We start from the raw sequence: 24632 nt of genomic DNA, 5'->3' as shown, positions 1-24632 counted from the left end.
GAAGGCAATCAGGATGGTCAGGCATGACTTGCACTTTGTGAATCCATGTTGATTGTTCCTGATCACCTTCCTCTCCTCCGAGTGTTTCAAAATGGATTCCTTGAGGATCTGCTCCATGATTTTTCTGGGGACTAAGTGAGGCTGAGCAGTCTCTAGTCAGGGCCGTCCTTAGGCATACGTGGCTGCTTAGGACACCAGAAAATTTGGGGCACCTCTGGGTTTTAGTGTACTACAACCTCCCACTTCTTCCTAGCCCTGTTCTGACCCTGCCTTCAGGCTCCCACCACAGCTGGCTGCTGCAGCCTGGTGAGTCTACCTCTGGAGGGGATCTAGTACTTAAAACTGAAAAAGCCTCCAGCCTGCGAGACCTACGTCTGATGGATGTGTGTGTGTGTGAATGTGTGTGTGTCTGTGTATAGGTATTAGCTATAATGTGTGTGTATAAGGATTAAGATATTAGTTATTGGTGATAAATCAAATTGTTATAATAATAAATGTGGCATCTTTGTCTTCCCCTTGAAAAGATCCTGTGTAGTTTTGTCTGTACAACAATAGGGCCCCATAAATCCTAAGGGCAGCCCTGTCTGTAGTTCCCCAGATTCTCTTTCTCCCCTTTTTTAAAGATGGGCACTATATTTGCCTTTTTCCAGTCGTCAGGGACCTTCCCCAATCACCACGAGTTTTCAAAGATAATGGCCAATGGCTCTGCAATCACATCCGCCAACTCCTTTAGCAGCCTCGGATGCAGCGCATCCGGCCCCATGGACTTGTGCACGTCCAGCTTTTCTAAATAGTCCTTCACCTGTTCTTTCACCACTGAAGGCTCCTCACCTCCTCCCCATGCTGTGCTGCCCAGTGGCACAGTCTGGGAGCTAACCTTGCTTGTGGAGACTGAGGCAAAAAAAGCATTGAGTACTTCAGCTTTTTCCACATCATCTCTCACTAGGTTGCGTGCCTCATTCAGTAAGGGTCCCACACTTTCCCTGACCTTCTTCTTGTTGCTAGCATACCTGAAGAAACCCTTCTTGTTGTCCTTCACATCCAACTCCAATTGTGCTTTGGCCTTCCTGATTACACCCCTGCATGCTCTGGCAATATTTTTATACTCCTCCCTAATCATCTGGCCAAGTTTCCACTTCTTGTAAGCTTCCTTTTTGTATTTAAGCTCACCGAAGATTTCTCTGTTAAGCTAAGCTGGTCGCCTGTCATGTTTTTCTTTCTGCAAATCATAATGGTTTGTTCATGCGCCCTAAATAAGGGTTCTTTAAAATACAGCCAGCTCTCCTGGACTCCTTTCCCCCTCATATTAGCCTCCCAGGGGATCCTGCTCATCAGTTCCCTGAGGGGCTTAAAGTCTGCTTTTCTGAAGTCCAGGATCCATATTCTGCTGCTCTCCTTTCTTCCTTTGGTCAGTATCCTGAACTCGACCATCCCATGGTCACTGCCGCCCAGGTTGCCACCCACTTCTGCTTCCCCTACCAATTCTTCCCTGTTTGCGAGCAGCAGGTCAAGGGGAGATTGGCCTCTAGTTGGTTCCTCCAGCACTTGCACCAGGAAGTTGTCCCCAACACTCTCCAAAAACTTCCTGGATTGTCTGTGCACTGCTGTATTGCTCTCTCAGCAGACGTCAGGGTGACTGAAGTCCCCCATGAGAACCAGACCCTGTGATCTGGAAACTTCTGTTAGTTTTCCGAAGGAACACTTGTCTACCTCATGCTCCTGGTCTGGAGGTCTATAGCAGATGCCCACCATGGCATCACTCTTGTTGTTCTCGCCTTTAAATGTAACCAAAGACTCTCAACAGGCTTTTCTCCAGTTTCATACTGGAACTCTGAGCAGTCCTACCACTCTCTTACATACAGTGCAACTCCTCCAGCTTTTCTCCTCCACCTGTCCTTCCTGAACAGTTTATACCCATCCGTGGCAGTGCTCCAGTCATGTGAGTTACCCCACCAAGTCTCTGTTATTCCAATCACATCATAGTTCCTTGACTGTGCCAGGACTTCTAGTTCTTCCTGCTTGTTTCCCAGGCTTCTTGTGTTCGTGTACAGTCACCTAAGATAACTAGCCGATTGCCCTGCTTTCTCAGTAAGAATCAGGAGGCCTCCCCTGTTGCACCCTCCTCCTTGTGATTCCTCCCGGTATCCCACTTCCCCACTTACCTCAGGGCTTAGGTCCCCATCCCCTGATGAATCGTGGCAGTATAATTGGTGCCCACATGGAAAAGTAGGAAAGGGTAGCAGTCCAAGGGCTTGATCTAAGGCTCAGCAGACTCTCCATCACATCCTGAATTCTAGCTCCAGGCATGCAGCACACTTCTTGAGTTTCCCGGTCTGGATGGCAGACAGATGACTCCGTCCCCCTTAGGAGGGAGTCCCCAACTACCACCACCTGTCTCCTTCTCTTGGGAGTGGTGGTCGTGGAACCCCCATCCCTAGTACAATGCATCCCATCCCTCTGGTTGGTGGGGTCTACGTCTGATCCCTTCCCTCAGATGACTCTTCCAAACCATTCTCCACCATAGTATCTGTGCAGAGAGCCTGATAATGGTTTCTTACCTCTTCTGCATTGGGAGTACATGAGTTCTCCTCTTTCTTCTCCTGGAGGTCACATCCTGCTGATTTTCTTCCCCATTGTGCACTGCCCTCTCTGAGTCTTCAGCATGCTGTGCCTGCAGTACCAAATGCTGACTTCTATCCAGAAAGTCTTCATTTTCTCTGATGCAGATATTGGGTTGATATTGGGTCACTAGCCCTTTAACCTTCTCCTCCAATATGGAGACCAACTTGCACTTCGTACAGATGAAGTTGGTTTCTATCCTCTGGGAGAAAGACAAACATGTCTCATCCTGTGCAGGTCAAACTGCTGATCGTTCACTATCCATATTGTCTTCCCTCTAAGAGCCTCTTCAGATGTTGTATTTACTGCTCACAGAAACCTGAAAGGCAAAAGCTCTGTGGGAACTCCCCCCAGGCAAACTCCCTCTGTTTATCTCTCCTCTGTTTCACCACTCGCAACTGTCTGCTTTTCTGTAAGTCTGCTGGCTCAAAGCAGTTGCCCCACCTCAAAGTCTTCTCTCCAATCAACCAGTCAAGGCCCACCTGGAACAACACTCCCAATAAGGGCCATCTTTACCCATAGGCGAAGTACGCAGCTGCTTAGGGCACCAGGAAATTTGGGGCACCACATTTCCTGGTGCCTTGGGCAGCTGTGTGCTGCTCCAGCCCCTGCTCCAGCTCTTCCACAAGGTCCCCGCCCCTGCTCTGCCCCAGCCCCGCCTCTTCCCACCCGCCCTGCCCCTGCTCCGCCCCAGCCCTGCCTCTTCCCCCCCCCGCCCTGCCCCTGCTCTACCCCAACCCTGCCTCTTCCCCCCCCGCCCTGCCCCTGCTCTACCCCAACCCTGCCTCTTCCCACCCCGCCCTGCCCCTGCTCTGCCCCAGCCCTGCCTCTTCCCCCCCCGCCCTGCCCCTGCTCTACCCCAACCCTGCCTCTTCCCCCCCCCGCCCTGCCCCTGCTCTGCCCCAGCCCTGCCTCTTCCCCCCCCGCCCTGCTCCTGCTCTACCCCAACCCTGCCTCTTCCCCCCCCGCCCTGCCCCTGCTCTGCCCCAACCCTGCCTCTTCCCACCCCTGCCCTGCCTCTGCTCTACCCCAACCCTGCCTCTTCCCCCCCGCCTTGCCCCTGCTCTACCCCAACGCTGCCTCTTCCCATCCCCGCCCTGCCCTGCTGCGCCCCAACCCTGCCTCTTCCCGCCTCCACTCTTCCCCTGCTCTTCCCCAGCCCTGCCTCTTCCCACCCCCGCCCTGCCCCTGCTCCACCCCAGCCCCACCTCTTCCCTCCCCCGCCCTGCCCCTGCTCTGCCTCAGCCCCACCTCTTCCCTCCCCCGCCCTGCCCCGCCCCACACAGCCTCCCTCACTCTCCCCCATGGCGGCTTGGGGCCCCACACAGCCCCCTCCCCCTTCCTTCGCGGGCGGGGCTGCCTAGGGCACCAAAATAGCTAGGGACGGCCCTGCTCCCAATTCACACTTTTCAAACAGACAACCACACAGTCAAACAGTCCCTGCAGCTAGCACCAGTCAGACAAATGGTCACAGCAGACGGACACTCGGATACTCACCCCACCAGCTCACAACACAGCCCCACTACTGCAGCACTCACCATAGCTCCTCTCGGATGGTTCCCAGGCAAACTCCCTGTTTTCTTCTCTTCTGTTCACTTGTGATGAGGCGTCTGCCCCACACTGCCCCATAAGGGGTTAAAGCAATCGTTTGGAGGCTGGGCAGGAGGCAGCCAGTTAGGAGACGGCTTATGGGGCAGCCAATCAAGACTGGGCTGTGCCATATAAGAAGGGCTGCTGGGCGGAGCAGCTTCAGTCACTCCATGGAGCTCAAAGAGGGAGGACCGGCTGCCTGCTGACAGACTGAGACCCTGAGAAGGTGCTAAGGGCTGCAGGGGGCTGGCCTGGGGAAATAGACTGCAGGGTTGGAGAGGACGCAGCACACAGGATGCAGCACGTGGGACACAGCTATAGGGTCTCTGGGCCGTGACCTGGAGTAGTGAGTGTGCCTGTGTTTCCCCCCTCCACGCCTTTGCCACCACTTGCCACTGAGAAGAAAGCGACTGGACAGTGGATTGCCAGTCCCCTGGAAGGGAGGGAGAACCGAGTGCGGCAAAGCTGGAGGGCTGTGTCCGGAAGAAGATCGTGGTCCTGGGAGTGACACGGGTCCTGGAGCAGAAGTGATGGCAGCAAGACATCACCAGATGAAGGCATGCTAGCGAACAAAGCTAATTCCCAGGACAGCTAGCAGGAGGCACCACAGCGATGAGTCCACACCATCACATCGCCACTCAGCACCATCACATCGCCGCTCAGTGATAATTCACTTGGTGATTACCTGTTCTAGTCATTCCCTCTGAAGCATCTGGCATTGGCCACTGTCAGAAGACAGGACACTGGCCTGGATGGACCTTTGGTCTGACCCTGTGTGGCCGCTCTTATATCCAAATTAAAAGAGGAAACTTTTCAGGGGATTCCTTATCACCAGTGCTGTTCATGGTAGCGATGCTGCCGCTAACATGGATGCTCTGTGAGATAATTTGTGCTCATTATCAGCGAAGAGCAACAGCCAGTTAACCACTTGTAATACATGAGTTCTTTTTGTGGATACAGACTAACACGGCTGCTACTCTGAAACTTGTAATACATGGATGATCTGAACCTGTATGGATGGTCACAAAAGGAGATGCAGAGACTGATGACATATGTCGAAAAGTTTGACAATGCAAAGTTTCAGGTTGGCTTAGCTCAATGTGGAGTGGAGTCTGTAAAGATGGGCAAACTGGTACAATCAGACAGCATACAAACTGATGAGGGTATTTGCCAAGATATCTCTCAGCTTGGTCTCTACAAATACCTTGGAATCAGGGAACTGTCTGAGTTACTACAGAAGGAAGTCAAAGAAAAAAGTGAGGAAAGGATATTACAGATGACTAAGATATACTCTAAGGACAAAACTCAAAGAATTTTATCTTAGCCTTTAATATGTGAACGATGCCTGTAATACTGTACACTGCCGGAGTGATCAAGTGACAAGAAGAAGAGAAGAAAAAAATGAATATCCAAACAAGAAAACTCCTAGCAATTCATTATTATTATTATAGGCAAGCATCAATCCATTGGATCATGGTATATGCCTAAGAGGTCTAGTCAGGCACCTGATGAATCATATTATGGCTGGCAAGCCCAATTTGAGAACGACATAGCTTGTTACAAATTTCATGATGCATGTGTTGTCTGAGTTGGAGTCCAAATTTACTGCACATGGCTTCCTTCTTTCTCGCTTTTCTTCCATCCTCTGCATCAAAGTCGCTTTCTGTTGAGCTGCACCCAGTGCCAGATATTCCCTCCAGATTGGACGGATTTGTAGAGTAATGCATATCAATCAAGACACGGACAGGACATACATCCGATGAGGTGACGGAGGAAAAGGTCTGCTATTGGTGGAGGAAGCAATTGAGAATGAAGAATATATCCTCAAAATACATGAAGAGTTGACCAGAATGAAAGCTAATATCGTCACAATAACAAGAGATGGCTGAGTGTGCATCCTAGGCCAAGAAAGCATCAAAGAAAGGAGAAACCAAATCAACAAAGGAAGACAAAGATTTACACAGAAATCAGTGCACGTGCAGTAGTGGAGGGAGAGACAGCCTATTAGTGATCGAAGTTGAACAAACTCCTGGCTTGTGGAAGTCCTCTCAAGAGAGAGACCGAGAGCCTTACTGTGAATGGCCAAGAGCAGTCAGTCCATAAGGCTTAATTAAGTTTGCAACATAAGTGCCCAACGGAACTGCTCCCTGAACTGCAGAGCGTGTTCTGAAAAGGAAAAACCAATGGAGCAGGTATTGAGCACCTGCAAAAGCCTGGCTGGGAGAGAATATAGGAACAGGCACAATGAGGCTGCCAAGTGCCTGCATTGGAGCCTCAGTATGGATTTAAATGAACTGGGCAATGTTACGACCACCAGATCAAAAGCACACTAGAGAATGAAGAGGATGAGATTTTATAGGATCTGGCAGTTGCCACAGACCTAACAGTTCAGGCTGGACATAGGTGCTGTGTTAAAAAAGGCCAACCAAACCATGTTAATTGATATTGCCATCCCAGCAGACAGAAATGCAAACAAGGAGGTGATGATATATGAAGAATTCTGCCAGGAAGTGGACCAATTATGGAAAACTAGAACAAAGACAATCCAGTGATTATTGGAGCACCTTGTGAGACTCTCAGGGCATGAACATGCAGCTTAGGAACACATTAGGAGTGTGAGACATCATGATCAGCTACCTCCAACAGACAGTGCTCCTAGGCACAAAGAAAGTCAAAGGAGAACAAGTGCATTTGAGCAGTTAATATGCAGGAAAACTCCTGGCTACCCAAACCTATGGGTTCATAGTCAGGATTTATTAGTGACCCATGGTGATAAATTTGAGGCAGTAGCTTTCCCTTTTTTATGCTTAAAGTTCTTGTACATTAAGATTTTTTTTAAATGATGTAATATTCCAGTAATAGTAATTATCAAGTCAGAACTTAGAGAACATCCAGCACCAGAGATCAGCAGATTCATTATGTGCAGGACCCACGTCTGTTGCACTTTGCTGAGCTGCCTCCAGTTTGTCCGTGCCTAGAACTGTGTTCTGGGCGCAGCACCACCAGTGCTGAATAGAGGACCTCTTGCATGACACGATGTGCACAAAAGTGCATCTCCACGCCACGTTGCACTTTTATCTAATTCACCGTCCACTCATTCTGCCTCCTACCTCCCCAAATGGCTTTCGGCCATTGCTGCTTTCCAAACGGCGCCTTCTCACTCGCTAGCCAACATAGTAACTTAAGTAGAATGCAAAGGAAAAAATCCAAAGCGAAGGCAGGGGCAGACTTCTGACAAAAGGAAGGAGAGATGGGGGGCAGGGTTATAACTTGAGGATTCCTGCCTCATGTGGGTTTAAATATCAACTTTAATGTTCCACTTAATGTGTCTTTCCAGAATGAATTGTGAAGAGGGGGACGGGGGTGGGGGCTTCTGAACATCTCGTGGTAGCCACAGGGGGGGATGGGCCTCTTCAGAATGCTCACATCACCATGACCTAGAAGCTGTCAGCCAAGTATGTGGGTTTACCGTGAATCTAGTGGAAAGGAACTTTTTGACATCACAAGCTTCAATTCCCCCATGACTGTTAAGCGTTGAAGTCCGATGGTTGACATGTGCAAAATTGCCAATTGATAAGCACTGAAACCTTGGTTTTTTGAGCCCCGGCCAGCTGAAATTCTTGGTTAGCTTGAAGGTCAGCTGTAGTTCTACCAAGCTCCTGGGCTCTGTTTGCTGCTCTCCTGCAGCTCTGCTGAGCGGACTGTGCTTTGGGGAAGCCTGGCAATGCTGTGTAATCAGGAGAGCCATCCAGTGCTCTTGGGAAGTTATGTTTATTATGGGGGAATTTGTGAATGTAAACTTCAGAGCATATTGGACTAATTGCTCCCAGTTTCCCAAATGCCCAGTTAGTGTAAATCAATGGAATTTAGCTCCTAACTGCCTTAGGGTTTGTCTACACAGGGAGTTATTTCAGAATACAAGTGTTATTCCAAATTAGCTGAATCCACTTCCAAAGTGGATTAAGCTAATTCCGAATAAGGCACTGTTGTTCTAAAATAGTCTCCACGTGTGGAGTTAATCAAGAATAGTTACTCTGCCTTAAATTCACACCCTACTTTATTCTGGGTTAATTTTCATGGGTAGACAAACCCTAACCTTTGCACTCTTACATCACTGAGACACCTTTGAAAATTGTACCCATGGTCTTTAATGACATGATTGCGTAGTATATTTTCCACAGGCCCCCTGGCTTGTTCAGTTCAAATCATGGACCCACAAGGCAGAAGAATCAAAGTTGTCCAGACATCTGTGTAAATCTGGCATTTCCTACATTTTCAAGTGTTTGACCTTTCAGCCTAAGGCTTTGTCCACACTTGTGGTGGCCCCTAGGATGCATGTAGCTATATGTGGCAGTGAAATGCTCTGGTAGGAGGAAGGAAGCCGGGAAAAGTTCTGGCAGTGGGGTGCTGCTGGAGCCTTTCTTCTCTGCCTTCCTCCAGTCACAGTCTTCCCCCATGGCTGGAGCAGCGGGGAGGCTGTGGGACACTACACTGCTGGAAATAGCAGTGCAGATGGGGGAGGCACTGTTTGGGCGTGTCGAGAGCCGTGCCGGGTATATACTCTAGGGTTTAGGTGTGTCTGTACTCTACCCTCCAAAGCAGTGCGTCACTGTCTACACTGCTATTTGTACTGTGCTAGCTGGGCTGCGCTCTACACTGCCAGAAGTGAAGACGTGCCACAAGTAATGTTCTTTTAACATACGTGGGTTTTTTGGGGTGGGGGAAGCTTACCTAATGCGGGAAATATATTTCAAACCAGATTTCTGCCTGGTAGAAAATAGCGGTGGTCCCTTGAGTACCTCAAATCTCAGAAAGAGACAGAGGTTGTCTGGACAGTGGCCTGGCCTCTTCAGGAGACAGGGCATCTTATCTGCAAACCTCCCTGCCCCGCATCCCTAGAACCCTTCTGGCACATTTAGGAGTTGTGCAACCTGCCATAACGCAGCTGCTACCAAGGGGGAAGAAGCCCACAGAACGGGCCACTCTGTGCTCTGGGTCTGGAAAGGCTATTGATGTTTCAATGGCCAGCAGTAGCGTCTGCAAATGGGAGCCAGATTAACCCCCCGAAATGACAAATCCAGAGTCTGCTTGGTTCACCCACAAAGGATGGTCCTGATTCTCTCCCGCAGTGTCCATCAAAGAGCCCTGCAGTGAAACACCACTGAGTGGACAAGTAGCACATGGTGATTTCTCCCCTCCTCCCTGAACAGCCCGTTTGCCAGCATAATAAATTCATCCCAACCCCTTTTGGTTGTAACGATGTAGTAACGATTCCAAACATGATCCGACGCACAAGCTCCCTTTTAAATCTGCATGCGACCCTCAGAGCCACGGCGGCCAGTTAGCGAACCTGTTCTTCCTCTGGTGACGTAGCATTCCTGCTTCTCTTTTTAGAGGAAACGACGTTTGAAGCTGGAGTCAAAGTTCAGATCCACAGCCAGTCGGAGCCGCCCTTCGTCCAAGAACTTGGCTTCGGAGTGGCCCCTGGATTTCAGACCTTTGTCGCCACACAGGAGCAACGGGTGAGTTTGTAGTTTGACGTGTGGAGTGGGGACTATCAAACATTTTCCTGTGGTGAGTCACTTCTAAGGGGAGAGATGGAGAGACCCTTTCCTGAAGCGACTCCCCTAATCCTGTTTTCCCTGCACTTCCAGGAGGGGTAGAACCTACCCTAATGAGGCTGCTACTCTGAATAGGCCACTGAGTAGTCCAAGGTGTGCAGTCACCACACTGTCAGGAGACAAATGTCACACAAACTTGGGTGCAGCTGCTTAGTCACGTCTCCGGCTCTTATCTCTGTGCTGCTTATTCTCCCTGCCTGGTGCTACCCCCGCTGCTCCCAACTCCCCAGGGAAATTGGTGATGTATATTTCTCCCAGTTTTTAATTTCAGCAGCAAATCGGATCACTGTTGAATTTACCTAAAACACCCCCAACGACAAAGAAATCCATAGAGAAAGCACAGATGGGGAGGGGGGATTTGTGGGAGGTATTTGTTTTCATTGGGGGTGGGGAAGAAGAGAAAGGTGCTGATCAGAAAAACCTCTGCCAATCCTGCAAGTGTCCAGTCTGGGCTCTGAGTAGATGTTGCCATTTCTGTTTGAAAGCGGAGACGTCCTGTATCTTTGGGACAAAACCAGCATGGTGGATAGAGTGCTCGCTTGCAACCTGCAACTTGGAAACTATAGAGTTGCATAATTAAACTCTATCCCTTGAATGCGAACAGGGCCGACGAGGTGGGGGGAAGCTGGTATAAATAACCGGTGCCTGGTGGTCCGAAAGTGCTTCCCTGGTTTAGTCCGCCCTTGCTGGGGGACCCGAAAAAAATTTTTCACCGGGGCCCAAACCTGCTCTTGGTGGCCCTGAATGCAAGCTTGCTGGCATTTTACCTCATTATGGGATCTCAGGCTACGAAGGGGAAATTTGAGTGCTGAAGAGTTGGCTGCAGAATTAGAAGTGAAGCCCTGTGCATAAATGTTGGCTTGTTTCTTGGCTTGGACGTTGGCTGTAAAATGTAAAGTTTCAGTGGGGCAAAGAGGCTGCCCCTAGCGCTGGGCAGACATAGGTTTCCTTCTGTCTGACACGTGCCCTCACCTTTGAAGTCAGCAGAACCAACCTGAAAATTGCATAGAAACAAATTTCCTTCCAGAATGTTGACATCTCTGCCTCCTGATCAGAACCGGGACATGTTTGAAAATGAAGACTAGCATTAGCCAAAGCCTTTCCCCATCTCCAGCAATAACTAGTTTATTTTATCCAAACTGGCTTGTCCATATTAATGAAGTCCGTATGAGACACACGGGTCCGATGGCCGTCTACAGGAAAGCTGCTGTACACAGACCTAGCTGTGTAAACGGGCATTAACATGAGTATAAATATACCGTATACCCCCTCTAAAGCTTGCAGTGCAATGAGGCATTAGTGTAGAAAAGAACCAGGCCCACTGGAGTTCCATACTAGTACTTATGGTAACGACCAATGGCTAAAAATCTGTATATAGAAATTCTCATTTGTCTGTCATTGCCTGCTCTCCATAGCTGGTGTTTTGTGCTGTCTGGGAGGATTCTGCAAGACTGAAGACAGGGTGTGGAATCTGCCCTGCTGGTCTTACAAACGCACAGCTCCCCCTTGTGACTGGGGAAGAGAACGTGCCAGCCGGCTGGAGAACTCTGCTTCCATTCCAAGTGGCCAGCTGAGCCCAGAGGGTGAAAACTCTGTCTCAAATCCGGTAGCACTCCAGAGCAAAAGAGGAGACCAGTGGGGAGTAATCACCCAGAGGAAGTTCCCTGTGTGCACCCGAGATCTTTGCACATATCCCCTGCCGGCTGTTCGCACAGTAAGCTGGAAGCGTGGGTGAACACAGGCCAAAGGCTGATTTGTGCAACTGTGGCTAGAAGCTAGGCTTTGCTAGGGAAGCTGATTTGCTGCTGTTAACTCAGTCTGTGATCCTCCCTATGACTCACTGGAATAACGAATCCCTGACAGCACCCCCACCCTCAGGTCTGGATGTGTGACAGTCGGAGAGGCTTTTATTCATTGCCTGTCATTTGAAACAAGTGTGTGTGAAATTCTAACCTGGCAGGATTGTGGGAGGGGAGAGGGTGGGTAACACACAGATTATTTCTGGAGTGGATGAACTGGAGGCTGACGGTAGCATGTCGGAGGGGCTCATTACCCCTGGGGAGGGCTGTACAAAACCCAAATAGTCAGAACAATAGCGTTTAGTTCCACTCGAAAGAAAATGTTTTCTTTTCAAGGTTTTGGGGTTTTTTTACCTTTAAAAGAAAAATTGATCTAAAATTTGAAAGGAGACAATAGAAAAATGTGGTCCAGAGAGAGGTAGAATGACTTTGAGGTGCCATTTGGGCACCTGCCGGGAGGTGGCAGACCCAAAGTCCAGTCCCACTGCAGAACAGCTTTGACAGGAAAGATTGAGAGCCTGCCCCAGATGACCCTCTAACCTAGGGGTTAGGGCAAGTTCAAATCTCTTCTTCACAGCAAGCCCGAGGAGGGAACCTGGGTCTCCCACGCTTGGGGGGAGCGCACTAACCACTGGGAGAAACGTTAGCAGAGAGGCACTTCCTCCGTTTGTCTTGGAGAACGACTGACGTGACGTAAACACCCACCTTCTGGCTGTGAATCCCAAGTGGAGGGAGATGCCTCCCTCTGGCCCAGAGTTAGGGCCCTACATCCTTATGATGGGTGGGGCTTCGGCTGCTTTCTCGACCTTTCCTGTTGGCTAGTTTAGGTGGCTTCCTGCTCAGCTTGCTGGCTTGTACATGCCTAGGAACGGAGGTCACAGAAGTTCGGCGCTGCTGTGCTCAGCGTGGTAACGCCCAAGTCACCCCCTTCCCATACAGAGCGGCGGAAGGGTCTGAGAGTAGCCTCCTGGCTTGGAAAGAACGGCCTAGGCCTTTGCCTTATTTGATAGCATCAGAGACAGGTCGGGCTGGATGGGACCTGTCAAGGTCTTATTCCCACTTTGAACTTTAGCATCCAGAAAGTGGGGACCTGCATGTACCCCTCTAAACTTAATTCCTAGCTTAGATCTGATAACGCTGCCACCAACCAAAACATAGTGTTTGGTACACTTTTTGTCCCCCAAAAACCTTCCCTGGGGAACCCAAGACCCAAATCCCTTGGGTCTTAAAACAAAGAGGAATAAACCATTCCCCCTCCTTCCCCCTCCCAGATTTTCCCCTCCCTGGGTTACCCTGAGAGATACACTGATCCAAACTCCTTGGATCCTAAAACAGAGAGGAATTAACCTTTCCCTCCCCCTCTTTTTTCCCCACCAATCCTTGGTGAGTCCAGACCCAATTCCCCTGGGTCTTGCACAAGAAAAAAAATATCAATCAGGTTCTTAAAAAAAGAAAGCTTTTAATAAAAGAAAGTTTTTACTTTTTCTATCTCTGTAAAACCAGGATGGACAATGTTTACAGGGCTTCAGCTTATATAGACTAGAGGGACTCCTTCCCCCCCAGCCTAAGTACAAGTTACAGCAAACAGAGGTAAAATATTCTTCCAGCAAAATACACATTTGCAGATAAAACAACCATAAAGACTAATCCGCCTTCTATCTAGTACTTACTATTTTTGAACATGAGAGACTGTTTTAGAAAGATTGGAGAAACCTGGTTGCACGTCTGCCTCTCTTAGCCCCAAGAGAGGACAAAGAACAACCCAAAAAGCACAAACAAAGACTTCCTTCCACCAAGATTTGAAAGTATCTTGTCCCCCAATTGGTCCTTTAGTCAGGTGTCAGCCAGGTTCACTGAGCTTGTTAACCCTTTACAGGTAAAAGAGACATTAACCCTTAACTATCTGTTTATGACAGGACCTCACCAGGAGAGCATGTCCAGGCCCCCTGCGCTCAGGCCGGACCAAAAAACCTAGATCATCCCTGAGTGGGGCTTGTCCAGCCTGTTCTTCAAAACGTCCAGGGATGGGGATTTCCCAAATACCCATGGAAGCCCGTTCCAGAGTTTCACTGCCCTGAGAGTTAGAACATTTTTCCTAATATCTCCACTAAATCTCCCTTGCTGCAGATTAAGCCCATTACTCCTTGTCCTACCTTCAGTGGAGACAGAGAACAATTGATCCCCGTCCTCTTGATAACAGCCCTGGGGTGCCGAAAGCCATTGAACCAAACTGTAAACCCTGCATATGATGGAAACCACTTCAAGCCAAGGGGGGCTGCCACCCCCCTAGCACACTAAGTTCCAGCACCTCTGTAACACCTCTTCATATATTTGAAGACTTATCAGGTTCCCACCTAGCCCAGTCTTCTTTTCTTGAGGGAAAAAAAACAGTGAGGTGGCAATGTTTGCAGGTGATACTAAACTGCTCACACTAGTTAAGACCAAAGCAGACTGTGAAGAACTTGAAAAAGATCTCACAAAACTAAGTGACTGGGCAACAAAATGGCAAGTGAAATTTAATGTGGATAAATGTAAAGTGATGCACATTGGGAAAAATAACCCCAACTATACATACAATATGATGGAGGCTAATTTAGCTACAACTAATCAGGAAAAAGATCTTGGAGTCATCGTGGATAGTTCTCTGAAGACGTCCACGCAGTGTGCAGGGGCAGTCAAAAAAGCAAACAGGATGTTAGGAATAATTTAAAAAGGGGTAGAGAATAAGACGGAGAATATCTTATTGCCCTTATATAAATCCATGGTACGCCCACATCTCGAATACTATGTACAGATGTGGTCTCCTCATCTCAAAAAAGATATACAGGCATTAGAAAAGGTTCAGAGAAAGGCAACTAAAATCATTAGGGGTTTGGAATGGGTCCCATATGAGGAGAGATTAAAGAGGCTAGGACATTTCAGCTTGGAAAAGAGGAGACTAAGGGGGGATATAATAGAGGTATATAAAATCATGAGTGATGTGGAGAAAGTGAATAAGGAAAAGTTATTTACTTGTTCCCATAATATAAGAACTAGGGACCACCAAATGAAATTAATGGGCAGCAGGTTTAAAACAAATACAAGGAAGTTCTTCTTCACACAGCGCACAGTCAACCTGTGGAACTCCTTGCCTGAGGAGGTTGTGAAGGCTGGGACTATAACAGGGTTTAAAAGAGAACTAGATAAATTCATGGAGGTTAAGTCCATTAATGGCTATTAGCCAGGATGGGTAAGGAATGGTGTCTCTAGCTTCTGTTTTTCAGTGGGTGGAGATGGATGGCAGGAGAGAGATCACTTGATCAGTGCTTGTTGGGTTCACTCCCTCTGGGGCACCTGGCATTGGTCACTATTGGTAGATGGGATACTGGGCTGGATGGACCTTTGGTCTGACCCAGTATGGCCGTTCTTATGTTTTTATGAGACTAAACAGGCCCTGCTTTTTAAAATGTTTTTAAATCCTTTTCAGCCTGGTCCTGGTATCTGTGATTCACCAACCCATGCGTGGGTTGCCAGGCGATCTGGTGATTGATTGCTATGGCTAGAACGAGTGATCATTATAAGCACAGGACTATCGAGTAGGAGTAGGGAGGTGATATTGCCTGTGTATATGGCATTGGTGTACCTGTGACGGCAAGACTGTGCCCAGTTCTGGTGGCCGCACTTCCAAAGGATGTAGAGAAATTGGAGAAGGTTTAGAGAATGGCTGTGAATATGATTTGAGGTCTGGGAAACGTTCCTCACGGTGAGAGTTAAGGTCTGTCTACACTGCACGTTAAGTCCAGGCTCATACTTAGGTTTCAGCCTAAGCCCTTCTTCCATCCACACACAAATCAATCTGACTCTGGTCAGCAAGCACTCAGGACTGGATTCCTAGGATCATTGTAGTGGGATGGCTCATAGCCAAGTCTCACTGTGACTGGGGTCTGCCTAGCGCAGCATGGACATGCTAGCTAGGTTCTGAGACCCAGATCCAGCAATTGTAAACCATATTTACAATGCTGTGTGGATGCTCAAACATGGCCAAAGAACTAGACCTTTTTAACTTACTGAGGTTCAGAGGCAAGTTGCTCACTTTCGATAAGTCCCTAACAGGGGAGATGATTTCTGATAGTACACACTCTCCAGTCCAGCAGATAAAGGCCAAACGAGATCCGGCTGCTGGGAGCTGAAGCTAGACAACTTCAAAACGGGAACAAGGCACCATTTTTTTAACACAACTTATCTCAGAATGTGATAGATTCTCCACATGAATTCTTGAACTCGAGACTGGATGTCTCTGTCTCGGATGGACACTGTAGTGCAACCTCAGGGTATTAGACTAGATGCCAGGTAAGATTCCCTGGCCAGGTGATTCATAGCACTGCCCGTAAATTCTCTGAGCTCACTGCCTCCCTGATATCCACCTCAGACATTCTATCCCCAGGTTTATTTTTATTCCAAGGGTATTTGATGACTACCGTTGTTTTCAGTATGGATTATCTCATAATGACCCCTCACTTGACTGTTTTCTCTTTGGATTTCATAAGGTTTGATCATTTACTGTATTGTTTTTATTACATTTGCCAGAGCCCACAGAGGGGATTTCATCCCTGCAGGCCAGCTGATGCCTCTGTTTCCCCTCACACAGGTTGATTCTCTTGACCGGTCCAGGAAGGCCATACTGCCATGCCCCAAGTCTCTTTCTGGGCACAGCTTTATCGTTAAAACGTAGTCAAAACATCAAACCCAAAACAGTTCCTCTAGGTAGGCCCTGGGTTACAGCCCCTGTTGGCTTGTCTCCATCCTGAAAGGAAGATGTGCTCTCTCCATCCTGAAAGACAGATATGCCCTCTCCATCCTGATATGCCCTTTCCTTCCCCTCTGCTTCAGGGCCCACTGCAGGGACCTGTCTCCTGTTGTAGCTCCTTCGAGCAGAGCTTTCTCAGCCCTTCCTAGAAAACACCCGACACCTTCTCAGCTGGGCCTGATAAATGAACAGGGCTGGCTGGCTCCCGGTCCTCAAAGGGGAAGGTGACCCAGTGGCCATCCCTTCAGAGTATTGTTGTTTTTGTGTTATTGTGTAACTGGCTGGTGAGGGTGTGTTACAGGTCCCCTCTGTGGCTGTCCCCCAGAGGAGATGAGTCGGTACAACCAGCAGCTATGGCAGCCTGGCTCTCAAACTAGCTAGATCTACTTTGGCCCAAGAGGGTGGCTATCACAATTGCTCACTTACAGTAAACCCACCATGTGCTGGCCACGTTCCAGATACACAAGCAGGGACAGTCCCTGCCCATAGGGGCTCAGGGTTGAAGGACAATGGAGATTGGAGGAAAGGAGTTTATGTAAATCAACTTGTCTCCTTGCAGGCTGCATGACAATATTTCAATTATTTATTATCGCCAATGGTGGGCTGCCGGTGGCTCATAACACATCACTTCCTTCACGTCCCATAACACATCACTTCCCTCGTGTCCCAGCAGTGATACGCTATCCCTGTTCTGATCAATGAGATGTGACATTGCTGTTGGATCTGGATACTTGTTAGGAGCTCGAAAGTCAGCCAGTGGCATAAAGCTCTTTCCTGGAACTTCTATTCTTTGCCTTCCTCGTTGCCCTTCTCAGGTTCTTCCTGCCCTTGTGTTCTCCTCCCAGTGCAATGGGACCCAAAAACTCAGAGCCAGTTCCAGGTGGTGTTGGGTTTCTTTGGTCATCCATGGCGTTAGAGCCACAGCTGTTCCGTTTCAGCTCAGATTAACTCAAGGAAAATCACCACCCAATTTACCACTTACCAGTGGAAATTCACCACCAAACATATCTGTAAGCCAAGGACCACATGGACCCTGGAACCCAAATAACCACAGCAGGTTTGATGCACACCGGTTGTTATTTCAGTACAAGTCTGCGCATGGATGTTTGTATTCTGAAATACGGTGAGCTAACTGGACTCAGTGCATGGACGTGCAGTGAAGTAATTGAAGGTGTGAACTGCAACCCATTAAGTTCTTGCAGTGCCAGTTTTCTGGTAGGCCAGAGCCAAGGAAGGGCAGCGGCTCCTTCTGGTTGATCAAGTAATGGATTTTTGCCTCTCTGTATCTTGTGTGAAAGTCCAGCGGGCTCTAGAAAATGAGCTGCTTTTATTCTTCAGCTACCAAGAACTCATTTCAAGTTGAACATATCAAACGCTCTTTGGGGCATAGGCAACAGCTCTTCAGGGATTGAACCGCTGCTCTCTAATCAATACAGGGTTTGCCTGCCAAACCTTCCCCATTCCCATGTCTATGGCTCAGACTCTTGAGGCCTGTCCAACCCTCCAGGGAGAAGCTGCTGCAAGCCGGCAGTGCTACCCAGGCGTATATTGACCATACACCTGAATGTCCAGAGCCTCTGGGATTGCACCATTTTGGGGGGGACCCTCAGTGCTGCCCCCTCCTGCACGCTGGGGCAATGGCAGCAGGAATGGGGCCAATTTGCTTTCCTTCCCCTCCTTTCATCCACCTTGCCAAGATTCAGCTACAGTGTATCAAAATAAACCCCGTGGCTGGGACTTGCTGTGTGGAAGAATGTTCCCCTTCCATACAGCACGGAGTGAACCCACTGCTCCGTGCCTGAGAATGCAGTGGATATTCGCATTGGCAGTTAGAGCGCCACAGCAAGGCGGTACACTGGACTGCAGGGGCTGTTGATTCAAGGTGCGATACTCACTACTGATCAGGCTGCTGCTAATTCATTAGGGCTTGTCTGCCCTTACAATGCTGCGGTGGTGCAGATCCTGCCGCCCCCCTCCCCGCTCCCAAAAGATGGGAGCTAGGTTGGCAGGGAATTGTCCCACTGACCTAGTTCTGTCTACACTGGGGGTTAAGTCGATTTAACTGCGTCGCTCAGGGACATGGATTTTTCACACCCTTGGAGGATGTAATTACACGGACCTAATTTCCTTAGTGTAGACCATGCCTTAGGCATCCATTCCTCCAGCAATTTCTTTTTGCTACAGAGTGGACACGGCAGATGCTACAACTTCCATGGGGAAGGGGAACAGGCAGTAGAAACAGGGTGTGTGTGTGTAGGGGGGTTGTACACACCCACAGTGTGCAGAGGCTTGGGCTAAAATGAAACTGTCGGGAATTGAAAACCGCCCTCAACTGAATTAATACCAGCGCTTTGGACCAGTAAAACTGGAGCGATTTAAAAAAAAAACCCTCGTCTTGATCTGATTTTACCATTTATGCTGTCGGTCTTAGTTCTTGGCCCTCATTAGCCGGGCATGGCCGGCCAGCACCCTAACCACTGGACCAGCCTCCCTCTCGTTTTCTGTGGATTTGCTTTGTCCATTTCCAAAGCCAGAAATCAAGGCCTAACAACGATCTTTTCCCAAAGGGGTTTCCAACAGAAAGGTGCAGTCAGATTGACCAGATGCTCACTGCAACGCTCTGCTGGTGCATACCGGCCCCAGAGAGACCTACAGTGCAGAAAGGAAACTGACTAGTTGTTTTCATTGGCCTCCCGAGTGTGAAATGCACAGAGCAACCCAGCAGAACAAGAGGAGAAGGACTGCCCAGTGGTTAGAGTGATACCCTGGCAACCATGTTCAAGAGTGAGGTGCTTACTTTGGTAATGTGGGTTTAGAGCTACGATGGACTGGCGTAAATAGCGACATCAGGTGAATGAGATTTTGGGTTTTTTTATTATTCCAGTTTTACTAATCCAAAGAGCTGGTGTTAGTACAGATGAGGGCGGTTTTCAATTCCTGACAGTGTCACTTTAACACAAGCCTCTGCATCTGCAATAAATGAACAGTCCCTTCCCGCCCCCCCACACCTCTTTCTGCTGCCTGCCCCCTCCCCCATGGAAGCTGTTGCATCTGATGTGTACCTTCGATAGCAAAGAGTGCATGATAAAGAAATTGCTGGAGGAATAGAAGCCAAACTGATTAGCTGCAGAATCTTTGGCAGTGATTATTGTGCCTTGGATCAATGGTAGCTCCAGTCTAGCATTTGCATTTGTGCAGCTAACTCATTAGTGTTGAAAAGGAGATTAGCGCATGTTTTGGTCAACTTTAGCAGAGTCTCTGAAATGCCAGCTGAGAGTCTGGGAGCAGCGGGGTCGTACCGAGGCGCACACCTCACTTCGTTAAAAGTAGCAATCTGCTCTTCTGGATGGCCCTGCAGTCATTTATCTCTAATGAGCTGTGTCTCACAAATCACTTACCAAACTCGAATAAGTGTGAGCCCCACAAGCAGGCCTGAGATGTTGGGAAACATCATAGAAATGTGAGGCTGGAAGGGACCTCACGAGGTCAACCAGTCCAGCCCCCTGCACTGAAGCAGAACCTAGTAAACCAAGACCAGGGGTAGGCAACCTATGGCCCGTGTGCCGAAGGCGGCATGTGAGCTGATTTTCAGTGGCACTCACAGTGCCCTGGACCTGAGCACCGGTCCGGGGGGCTCTGCATTTTAATTTAATTGTAAATGAAGCTTCTTAAACATTTTTAAACCCTTATTTACTTTACATACAACAATAGTTTAATTATATATTATAGACTTTTTGAAAGAGACCTTCTAAAAATGTTAAAATGTATGACTGGCACATGATCTCTTAAATTAGAGTGAATAAATGAAGACTCGGCACAGCACTTCTGAAAGGTTGCCAACCCCTGACCTAGACTATCTCTGACAGGTGTTTGTCCAGCCTGTTCTTAAAAACCTCCAATGACGGGGATTCCACAGCCTCCCTGGGTATCCAGTCACAGTGCGTATGTATCCTTTAGTTAAGAGGTTTTTCCTGATAACTAACCTAAATCTCCCTTGCTGCAGGTTAAGCCCGTCCTGTCCTAGCCTCATGGCACACGAAGAACAATTGATCACCAGCCTATTTAGAACAGCCCTTAACATATTGGAAGGCTGTTATCCAAGTCCTCCCTCGGTTGTCTCTTCTCTAGCTTAAAGATGGCCAGTTATTTCAACCTTTCCTCTTCTAAACTTCTGATCCGATTTGTTGCTCTCCTCTGGACTCTTTGAGTTGTCTGAATCTTCCCTAACATGGGATGCCCAAAAATCAGGATAGGGAACAGAGCAACCCATTTTCGAGGTGACCATTACAGCTCTCAACATGACATGGTGCCGGGGAGCAGCATCATTATGTCCATTTTATAGATTGGGGAAACTGAGGCACAGAGAGAGAAGCTGATTTACCCAAGGTAACAAAAAAAATCAGGACCAGAGCAAGGGTCTCCTGATTCCCAGTCCAATGTTCCAGCCATTACTCCACCTTTATTTGAGATCTAGCACACCATTGATCATTTGCTGGCCCAATATTTTACTCCTCTGTGATTGTTTGCTTGCTTGTAAAGAAAGCCTCTTGCTGTTTTGGCAGCAGATGAAAGGAGGGTTTTTGTTTAGTGAACATTTTCGGCCCCAGCAAAGCCACCGGCCCCCTTAGCACGATCACATTAGTGCCGTAAAATCCACTAATAGCTTAAGTGCAAAAAATGACTTGCTAGAGCAGTGATTAATAAATACCTTTGCAGCCTTTTACATGGCACTCTGTAGCAAACTCATGTATTAGTTCTAAAACAGGCAATGAAACGCAGCGTTGGTATTGTATTATACTCTGCACCCGCCTGACAGCAAAGCAGTTTGGCAAAACCTCCTTCTCAAATGCGACACGTGTTACAGGAGCAAGTGGTAATTGGAAATATTTGTCTCTTGTTAACATGGCTGCTTCATGCACATTAGGAAATGCATCTGTGGCCTAATGCCTACCGGAAAACAAAGAATGTTCTCGTTCCTGCACACACAGAGAGTTGGGCTCCAGAGCACAGGTTCTCGAGCAGAAGGGCCATAACTCGAGGGGATCAAGACAAGGTGTAAGGGGGTGGCTGTGACGGGTTAAATCACAGAACCCCTCTTGGGAGCTGCCACCTCTTGTGCCCAAACTACCTCTGCCCCTGCTTTCCCTGCCAAACTCGGGACCCCAGCACCCTTTCTTGCTAAGCCAAACACGCCCGTCTGCTCCAACACAGACCCAGGGTCTGAATTATTTGCCCCAAAGCTGCAGGTTTACCTGAAAGCAGCTAACAGAAATGTTCTTGTCTTTAACACTCGGATGCCCAACTCCCAGTCGGGTCTAAACCCAAATAAATCCATTTTACTCTGTATAAAGCTTCCACAGGGTAAACTCATGAATTGTTCACCTTCTATAACACTGATAGAGAGATATGCACAGCTGTTTGCCCGCCTCCCCCAGGTATTAATACATACTCTGAGTTAATTAATAAGTAAAAAGTGATTTTATTAAATACAGAAAGTAGGATTTAAGTGGTTCCAAGTAGTAACAGACAGAACAAAGTGAATTACCAAATAAAATAAAATAAAACACATAAATCTAAAACTAATACAGTAATACAACTGAGTACAGATAAAATCTCACCCTGAGAGATGTTTCAATAAGTCTTTTTCTCAGACTGGACGCGTTCCTAGTCTGGGCACAGTCCAGTCCTGGTACAGTCCTTGTTCCAGCTCAAGTGGTAGCTAGGGGATTCCTCATGATGGCCACCCCCTTTGTTCTGTTCCACTCACTTATATATTTTTTGCATAAGGTGGGAATCCTTTGTCCCTCTGGGTTCCCACCCCTCCTCACTGGAAAATCACCAGGTTAAAGATGGATTCCAGTTCAGGTGACATGATCACATGTCACTGTAAGACCCCAAGCCTTCATTCCTCCCAGCCTGACTCACAGGACGGCCTGCCTGCCAACAGAGCCATCCACAGTCAATTGTCCTGGTTGGTGGGCGCCATCAAGATTCCAAACCGCCATTAACGGCCCACACTTTGCATAATTACAGTAGGCCCTCATGAGTTATATTTCATATTCCTAGTTTCAGATACAAGAGTGATACATTTATACAATAGGATGATCACACTCAGTAGATTATACGCTTTGTAATGATGTCCTACAAGAGACCTTTTGCATGAAGCGAATTCCAGTTCCATTAGCATATTTTCATAAAATCATACTGAGTGCAACATCACAGTGGCGATCAACCCGCCTCTTCTAGGTTACTAAAGAGGAGAGGGGTCTCAGCTAGACCTGAGCTGGGTGGGAGGGAGGGGACCAAAGGGGAGCCTGCTATGAAAAAGGTTGTGAGCTGCTGCTTTGATACGTTCAAGGCAAATACCTCACCATGGGCGGGGAGCTGCTGTCACTATCGTTCACTTGTTCCTATTCTGCTGCTTTCCCTGCCTTCCCTTGCTCGTAAAGGTTCTTCAGAGACCCAGCTGCAAACTTTTCTCCTTTGCTTTAGTTCCCCCTTCCGGAGTGTCCTGTTTTATTAAAATAAACAGGACTACACAGAACACTTGAGAAAGCGATTCCCCTTAGAGCGTGAAAGGAGAAAGGTGAGCCTGGACTGAATTGGCTAGTGTGACTGAATTAGAACTGTGTGGCGTAGGCCCCGTACTGCTAATAGCGGATGATGTTTTTCATTTAGTTTGGAAGGCCTGAGCTTTTGCTGGGATTTCTGAATGGCCTGATGTGCACCCTAGGAATAGCCAGGACATTTGTTGGAGGCAACTCGTGTTACATTGAAGCAGAGTTGAGTGGAGCCAGGTACAATGCTGGGAAGAGTTGGTTTCATAGAAACATAGAAGATTAGGGTTGGCAGGGACCTCAAGAGTTCATCTAGTCCAACCCCCTGCTCAAAGCAGGACCAATCCCCAACCGGTTTGAATCCTGGTTGCAAATGGTCACTCACGCACACCCCAGAGCTTTCCCTTGAGGCTTTGGCCAGCAGGCCCCTGGGATTACTTGAACTCATGGCAGAGGGGATTGCTAGATCTCTGCCTCTCTAGTTGGGAGCGTGCAGGGGGCAGCTTGGCATAGGCCAGCCAGGTGGGTGCCTGAAAGTCAGAGAGGTGGCACTCAGTTAGAAAGAGAACTGGCTCCCAGAGGGAACCTTGGCAGGAAATCCCCTGGTCCCAGGGAGAGGCCGGTAGGAAGTGGATATGTATTTGGAGCTGCCATCTTCTGGATGTCTCCTCCGTTCTGTGTGCAACACGGCACAGCCAGTTAAGTACTTTGTGGTGTGTGCTGGATGGGCATGGCTGTTTTCTGAATCAAGAACTGACCAGTGCCGAAGACACTACACAGAGCCTTAATATGAGCATCTCAATTTGTAAAGGAACTGGCTTTTCGTACTCCCCCATTGAGTGCAATTCCTCAGGGTTCTAGTCTCCTGGCTAGTTACTTCTTGAATGCTGCCGTGGTGCTTGGCTATGACGTGTATCTGTAGCCGGAAGAGTCCCACGACGACAGAGAAAGTGAACCAAAATGTTTAGGAAGGATGATAAAATCTAGAGCTTTGTGGAAAGTGGCAGCTACTCCCTGCAAAAGATTATTGTGCCTTGGAAAGAAAATGAACATCACTCCAGATGTACTCAAGAAAACAAACCCCAAATCACAGATTAACCACCTTTGCTGAGCTGGGTAGGTGTTTTTCTGCTGTGTTACCAGGGAAATGATAAGAGCTACCACTGGAGATCAACCCTTCGAGATTCCCTGTAGCTGGTGGGATCGTCCCATCTTTTGCATCAGTCTGAGAAGTCTTATCCTGTAGTTTACACAGTGACAGGCAAAGTCTGCCCCATATAGGGGAACTGATTACCATGTGCAGCAGGGATCTGAAGAGAAACTGTGTTTCTGTGTAAGCAGAGAGATGGTGAGCTAGCAGTTCCTGGCAGCTGTAATTCAGAGGATTGGTCACTCGAGCTGTCAGGAGGTTTTATGTAATGGAATCCGATTCAGTCCTAGCATGTTTGACCGAAAGCTTATCCAGCGATGAGCTGATAAATCACCAGCGCTGTTGGTAAGGTAACTAGGTGTCATAGGACAAAAATAAGGCTGAAAAACGGGGAAAGCTTCTGGATGGTGAGAAGCATTAGGCTGAGGAAGTGTCTGCATAGGGAGATTGGCACGTTTCACCCTGGACAAGATGCAGCATTTGAGTCCCCTGTGAGCTGGACGCAGACAA

At 48.3% G+C, this 24632-nt stretch overlaps 1 protein-coding gene across 3 annotated transcripts in view; it reads left to right on the top strand.

Moving 5' to 3' along the window:
* The window catches only part of ASIC2 (acid sensing ion channel subunit 2), a 1140308-nt gene that overhangs the window by 1016761 nt on the left and 98915 nt on the right, over nt 1-24632 (top strand). For all 3 annotated transcript variants that reach the window (XM_050934951.1, XM_050934950.1, XM_050934952.1), the window contains exon 3: nt 9604-9731. In XM_050934951.1, the coding sequence (XP_050790908.1) occupies nt 9604-9731 (128 nt within the window). The remainder of the gene's footprint in view (nt 1-9603; nt 9732-24632) is intronic.

This window comes from Gopherus flavomarginatus, chromosome 25 (assembly GCF_025201925.1).
Source record: "Gopherus flavomarginatus isolate rGopFla2 chromosome 25, rGopFla2.mat.asm, whole genome shotgun sequence".
Taxonomy (NCBI): Eukaryota; Metazoa; Chordata; order Testudines; family Testudinidae; genus Gopherus; species Gopherus flavomarginatus.
This window is presented reverse-complemented; position numbering and strand designations above follow the sequence as displayed.